At 40.7% G+C, this 6,856-nt stretch overlaps 1 protein-coding gene across 1 annotated transcript; it reads right to left on the bottom strand.

The window, feature by feature from the left end:
- Positions 1–673: 673 nt before the first annotated feature.
- LOC112264695 (mucin-5AC-like) lies at positions 674–6,709 on the bottom strand. The gene is made up of 7 exons (XM_024441468.2): positions 3,243–6,709; positions 2,938–3,104; positions 2,474–2,613; positions 2,203–2,264; positions 1,848–1,948; positions 1,508–1,683; positions 674–1,368 (listed from the first exon to the last, which is right to left on the bottom strand). Exons 1-7 carry the CDS (start codon positions 6,329–6,331, stop codon positions 1,273–1,275), a joined length of 3,831 nt encoding a protein of 1,276 aa, XP_024297236.2. The 5' UTR covers positions 6,332–6,709; the 3' UTR covers positions 674–1,272.
- Between the last annotated feature and the right edge of the window lie 147 nt (positions 6,710–6,856).

The raw sequence follows: 6,856 nt of genomic DNA, 5'->3' as shown, positions 1-6,856 counted from the left end.
TGAACGCTATAGGGTTACAAGCCTGAAAGCTGTACTTTTATGATTGACACAGCTTGTTGGCCCTTATCCAATCGGGTGTTTCTCAACGAGTTCAGGTGAATGCATCCAACAGGTATTTACAACTTCACAATTAGTTTCCACCTCCCACTTGGAGTTCAAGGAAGATAGACGAGTTTCCCACTAGTAATTACCAGTTAGAGGGCCATTCAAATAGATATTTGTTACCCAGAAATGATTTGATATTGAGAATGTCTGCACTGGGCCTTTTTAATGAAATAAAGTACTTCTTAATGGCAAGACAAGGTCTCAATTTCACTATCATGTATGTTTGTAAACAGTCTTTCAACATCACTTGCAATTGCTGAATTGTATTTGGTTCCCTGTAAGCTGTCTATGGACAAGGAGACCGTTATACATGCATTGGTTTTGTTTACCTGGCCATCATCACCAACTGCTAATTCAGCATTTTTGATAACCTGAACTCTGCTTTCACTTGTGTCGTTTCCACCTTATTTTTTTTCTACTTCTATGGTGTAATTCTTCAAAAACTCTGAAGATATCTAAATTGCCGCTAAATTGTTGGTCAACAATTTACTATAGGAGCGTATACAGATAAGGCCTTCATAACACCTTTATGAAGCCAATCATGAGACCTTTGTGAATTTTTACGGATTATTCATAACAACCGTAATCCATTTATTCAACATCATTCATGAGGCGATTTCAAATTAAAACTCTTAAAGGTGTTATGAATACCTTACCCACGTAGAGCAAAGTGTTAACAATTGTTGCGTTATAGCATGTTTAAATAATTCTAAGAGGATTTCTGCAGACATTATTTATCCAGTTAATGTTGATTTGAAAGGCTTTTATTACATGTGTTAAATTGTATGATAAAGAAACAAGTGCTGTATTGCAGACTTTCAAATATAGTGAGTTAATAGCTTAAATCAGCAGGGGAAATGACAAAAATCAAAAATAATATTTTTGTGTATATAAATGATTAAATTACATAAATGCATAATATACCAGCTCAGCTGTAGCTTTGACTAAAATGAGAAATACTGTATAATATTAAAAAGTAGTACATTGGGGAAACACATGACCTATTAACCCTTTCAAGAACAATGCAATTTTGTTATAAAAATAAAAGCAAGTCCGTGTTTGATCTTCTCAAAAGTAATGGTGTATGGATTACATGAAAAATATATTATTTGTTGTGATGATGAGCAGATATAGATGATTAGCTGTTATTTTGATAGTCTTGTCACCTCAGAAGATGCCGTTTCTTGTGGTGTACTGTACGTTGTAAGCTCTGTGTTGTTGCCAGCGTCTCCTTAAAGCTGCACAGCCGCCACATAGCATGCACTGCAAAACAAGGATGGAGAAGTATCATTCACATGTAAAATCAAATCATTGCAGAGATTTAGCATATTTTTTATTAAATACTCTGTAAAATATGTAAATAGTATACACAGTACACAAGTGAACACAAGCCTACACGTACACATAGCAGGATCCACAGGGGTACCAGAATGATAGCGATGCCACAGGGGATGATAATGGCCAGAGCCCAGCCAGGAAAACCTCTGTCACTTATACTGAAAGGAGTGGTCAGCAAAGGGGTAGTAGGTGGTGAGGTGCTGGTAGTTGTTGTTGGTGCAACAGTGGTTGTTAGGAGACCTAGAATACAAAGTGAACAATATTTAGAGGGTATTATAAACTTGTGATATATGAAATTGTTTTCACATTTGAGTGTTACACACAAGTTGTTACATGCAGTTTGATGACTCACTGGCATCAAAAAAGCATAGCAATCATGACCAATGACAACAAAATCAGCGTACCTGAGACTTTTAAAACATCCCCTAGAAAGGCACTAGGGAGGTTGACGTCTTTCTCTTTGTATACATACGTCACGTTTGCCCTGATTTGATTGCCAACAACACTGTAAAGATACAAATGGTTTCCTGTGAGAGTTGAACTGTGGAATGTGTGAACAAGACCTATTCATGGAAATAATCCTTATATCAGATCATATAAATCATATGTAGTACTGATCCACAACTGGAACATATACAACACATGCTCCCTCCATCCTGTTTAGCCGTACAGACAGCAGCTGTATGAAATCAGCAGACATTCTAAAGAGTGCAGTTAAGAAAACTGGGTTGTTTTGGGAGGGCTTGAAGTTGTACTCACCTAAATTTGGCTTTGGGAAAGTCAAATTGTTTGCCTTTTGGTTCACTGAGAATATCATGCAGCTAAAAGGAGACATAGAATTAAGTTATGAATTATTAAGATGATCTGACAGGACCATGGATGGTTATGGATTTCATGTCCAAGTTTTTAGATGTATTATGGCCAAATAATATGGCCAATATGGCCCTTAAACATTCCTGTTGAATTCTGTTGATCAACTTTACAGTACAATATCCTAGATTGAGTAATCTAGTACGAAAAAGTATCTTACTAGGCTGTTAATTGAATCCTGTATCTGGCTGTAGGTATCATCGGTGAAAGTGGCTCTAGCACTTTGAAGCAGTCTCTCCTCCATAGATACATTGGTTATTTTGAAACCAAGATCAACAGCAAATGAAGTATCTGAAAGTTCTGTGAGCACAAAAAACATCACTATATTTATTTTATTTAACCTTTAGTTAACTAGGCAAATCAATTAAGAACAAATTCTCATTTACAATTTACTATAGCAGCAGACAAAATGGCCTGTTAGAATTTATGAGTTTCAACAAAGCTGATTCTGTGTGGAAAAGCCACATTTAAGAAGTATTTAGAAAGTGGTAGCAGTTAATTGTTTACTTATTAATAAACAATTATTCTAAGCAGACTTAATTGTCTTGAATTTTAGGAGGAAATCTGTTTTTCAAAGTTTTTAAAATTATACTTCATGATATAAGCCGAATTTGTTCAACTCACTGATATAAGTTGCATTCTGGAGGGTGGCTTGAGTGTTTCTTTGAATTTTGAAGGTCCTGAATTGTGTAGACAGTTTCTTGTCGACGGCACCAAGGACGACATCCTTACTGGGGACTGCAGTGTTGAGCTGGAACTCTAGTCTTACAAAAACCACCACTGTGCCAAATCTGAGAGAAAATGATAATACATTTGGACATTTTGTATGCGTTTATGAAAGCATTTGTGGTTAATGGCAGAGATACATTGTTCTTTGTTGCAAGGCTTCCTTGATTCACAATAAATATATATTAAATGATTTTGCTTACCTAGTTGATGCCACTGAAGCCGTAGAAGTTGAGGTAAATGTTGCCGTTGTGGTTGTCGAGGTAGGAAGTGCAATTGTGGTTGAACTTGTAGGAGCTGCTGTTCTAGTTGTAATAGGCGCTGCAGTTGTGGTGGTTGAAGGACCTGCATTTGTAGTTGTAGTAGAAGTTGCAGTGGCGGTTGTCGTTAATATGGTTTTAGGACCTGCAGTTGTGATTGGTGTTGTAGGAGCTACAGTTGTTGAGGTTGTCATAGGTGATACAGTTGTGGTTGTCGTAGGAGGTAAAATGGTAGTAGGACCTGCAGTTGAGATTGACATTGTAGGAGCTACAGTTGTTGAGGTTGTCATAGGTGATACAGTTGTGGTTGTCGAAGGAGGTAAAATGTTAGTAGGACCTGCAGTTGTGATTGACGTAGTAGGTGCTGCTGTTTTGTTTGTGGAAGCAGCTACAATTGTTGTTATAGGAGCTGCTGCAGTTGTGGTCGTGGGAGCAACAGTTGTTGAAGTAGAAGCTGCAATTGTGGGGGTCATAAGAGCTGCAGTTGTAATGGTCTTAGGAGTCAAAATGGTAGTAGGACCTGCAGTTGTGATTGATGTAGTAGGTGCTGCACTTGTGGTTGTGGAAGCATCTGTAGTTGTTGTTGTAGGTGATGCTACAGTTGTAGTTGAAGTTGCAATTGTGGGGGGCATAAGAGCTACAGTTGTGATTTCTGTAGGAGCTTCAGTTGTGATTGATGTAGTAGGTGCTGCACCTGTGGTTGTGGAAGCATCTGTAGTTGTTGTTGTAGGTGATGCTACAGTTGAAGTTGCAATTGTGGGTGGCATAGGAGCTACAGTTGTGATGTCTGTAAGAGCTTCAGTTGTGGTTGTCGTTGGAGTTAAATTGGTAGTAGGACCTGCAGTTGAGATTGACATTGTAGGAGCTACAGTTGTTGTAGTGGTTGTCGAAGGAGGTAAAATGGTAGTAGGACCTGCAGTTGTGAATAAACTAGTGGGTGCTGAAGTTGTAGAGGTTGTAGGAGCAAGAGTTGTTGTTATAGGAGCTGCAGTTGGGATTGGCATTGAAGGAGCTAAAGTTGAGGAATTAGCTGCAGTTGTCGTTGGGACTGTTGTTCCTAAAGTCATTGATGCTACAGTTGTTGTAGAAGGAGCGTCTGTTGTGGTTGCAGTAGGGGATGCAGTAGTAAATGTAGAAGCAGCTACAGTTGTTGTCGTAGGAGCTTCTGCAGTTGTAGTGATCGTGGGAGCTACAGTTGTTGAAGAAGAAGCTGCAATTGTGGGGTTCAAAGGAGCAACAGTAGTGACGTCTGAAGGAGCCTCAGTTGTGCTTGTCATTGGAGTCAAAATGTTAGTAGGACCTGCAGTTGTGATTGACGTAGTAGGTGCTGATGTTGTGTTTCTGGAAGCATCTACAGTTGTTGTTATAGGAGCTGCTGCAGTTGTGGTCGTGGGAGCAACAGTTGTTGAAGTAGAAGTTGTGGGGGGCATAAGAGCTACAGTTGTGATTTCTGTAGGAGCTTCAGTTGTGATTGTCTTAGGAGTCAAAATGGTAGTAGGACCTGCAGTTGGGATTGAGGTAGTAGGTGCTGCACTTGTGGTTGTGGAAGCATCTGCAGTTGTTGTTGTAGGTGATGCTACATTTGAAGTTGCAATTGTGGGGTGCATAGGAGCGACAGTTGTGATGTCTGTTGGAGCTTCAGTTGAGGTTGTCGTTGGAGTTAAATTGGTAGTAGGACCTGCAGTTGAGATTGACGTAGTAGGTGCTGCTGTTTTGTTTATGGAAGCATCTACAGTTGTTATTATAGGAGCCGCTGCAGTTGTGTTCGTGGAAGCAACAGTTGTTGAAGTAGAAGTTGCAATTGTGGGGGGTATAAGAGCTACAGTTGTGATTTCTGTAGGAGCTTCAGTTGTGATTGTCTTAGGAGTCAAAATGGTAGTAGGACCTGCAGTTGGGATTGATGTAGTAGGTGCTGCACTTGTGGTTGTGGAAGCATCTGTAGTTGTTGTTGTAGGCGATGCTACAGTTGTAATTGAAGTTGCAATTGTGGGGGGCATAAGAGCTACAGTTGTGATTTCTGTAGGAGCTTCAGTTGTGATTGTCTTAGGAGTCAAAATGGTAGTAGGACCTGCAGTTGGGATTGAGGTAGTAGGTGCTGCACCTCTGGTTGTGGAAGCATCTGCAGTTGTTGTTGTAGGTGATGCTACAGTTAAAGTTGCAATTGTGGGGTGCATAGGTGCTACAGTTGTGATGTCTGTTGGAGCTTCAGTTGAGGTTGTCGTTGGAGTTAAATTGGTAGTAGGACCTGCAGCTGAGATTGACATTGTAGGAGCTACAGTTGTTGTAGTGGATGTTGTAGTGGTTGTTGAAGGAGGTAAAATGGTAGTAGGACCTGCAGTTGTGAATAAACTAGTGGGTGCGGAAGTTGTAGAGGTTGTAGGAGCAAGAGTTGTTGTTATAGGAGCTGCAGTTGGGATTGGCATTGAAGGAGCTAAAGTTGAGGAATTAGCTGCAGTTGTCGTTGGGACTGTTGTTCCTAAAGTCATTGGTGCTACAGTTGTTGTAGAAGGAGCTTCTGTTGTGGTTGCAGTAGGGGATGCAGTAGTAAATGTAGAAGCAGCTACAGTTGTTGTCGTAGGAGCTTCTGCAGTTGTAGTGATCGTGGGAGCTACAGTTGTTGAAGAAGAAGCTGCAATTGTGGGGTTCAAAGGAGCAACAGTAGTGGAGTCTGAAGGAGCCTCAGTTGTGCTTATCATTGGAGTTAAAATGTTAGTAGGACCTGCAGTTGTGATTGACGTAGTAGGTGCTGATGTTGTGTTTTTGGAAGCATCTACAGTTGTTGTTATAGGAGCTGCTGCAGTTGTGGTCGTGGGAGCAACAGTTGGTAAAGTAGAAGCTGCAATTGTGGGGGTCATAAGAGCTACAGTTGTGATTTCTGTAGGAGCTTCAGTTGTGATTGTCTTAGGAGTCAAAATGGTAGTAGGACCTGCAGTTGGGATTGAGGTAGTAGGTGCTGCACTTGTGGTTGTGGAAGCATCTGCAGTTGTTGTTGTAGGTGATGCTACATTTGAAGTTGCAATTGTGGGGTGCATAGGAGCGACAGTTGTGATGTCTGTTGGAGCTTCAGTTGAGGTTGTCGTTGGAGTTAAATTGGTAGTAGGACCTGCAGTTGAGATTGACGTAGTAGGTGCTGCTGTTTTGTTTATGGAAGCATCTACAGTTGTTATTATAGGAGCCGCTGCAGTTGTGTTCGTGGAAGCAACAGTTGTTGAAGTAGAAGTTGCAATTGTGGGGGGTATAAGAGCTACAGTTGTGATTTCTGTAGGAGCTTCAGTTGTGATTGTCTTAGGAGTCAAAATGGTAGTAGGACCTGCAGTTGGGATTGATGTAGTAGGTGCTGCACTTGTGGTTGTGGAAGCATCTGTAGTTGTTGTTATAGGTGATGCTACAGTTGTAATTGAAGTTGCAATTGTGGGGGCATGAGAGGTACAGTTGTGATTTCTGTTGGAGCTTCAGTTGTGATTGTCTTAGGAGTCAAAATGGTAGTAGGACCTGCAGTTGGGATTGAGGTAGTAGGTGCTGCACCTCTGGTTGTGGAAGCATCTGCAGTTGTTGTT

The sequence above is a fragment of the Oncorhynchus tshawytscha genome, linkage group LG13 (assembly GCF_018296145.1).
Source record: "Oncorhynchus tshawytscha isolate Ot180627B linkage group LG13, Otsh_v2.0, whole genome shotgun sequence".
Taxonomy (NCBI): domain Eukaryota; kingdom Metazoa; phylum Chordata; class Actinopteri; order Salmoniformes; family Salmonidae; genus Oncorhynchus; species Oncorhynchus tshawytscha.
Note: the sequence above shows the minus strand (reverse complement) of the source record. Positions and strands in the feature narration are given on the sequence as shown.

Excerpts from the sequence above, each read along its gene's own strand:
- LOC112264695 (XM_024441468.2), bottom strand. The coding sequence starts at position 6,331 with ATGCACCCCACAATTGCAACTTCAAATGTAGCATCACCTACAACAACA. Across the intron at positions 2,614-2,937 it reads CCAGAATGCAACTTATATCA|AACTTTCAGATACTTCATTT; the intron begins GTGAGTTGAACA and ends TTGTGCTCACAG. Across the intron at positions 2,265-2,473 it reads AGGATTCAATTAACAGCCTA|CTGCATGATATTCTCAGTGA; the intron begins GTAAGATACTTT and ends GTCTCCTTTTAG.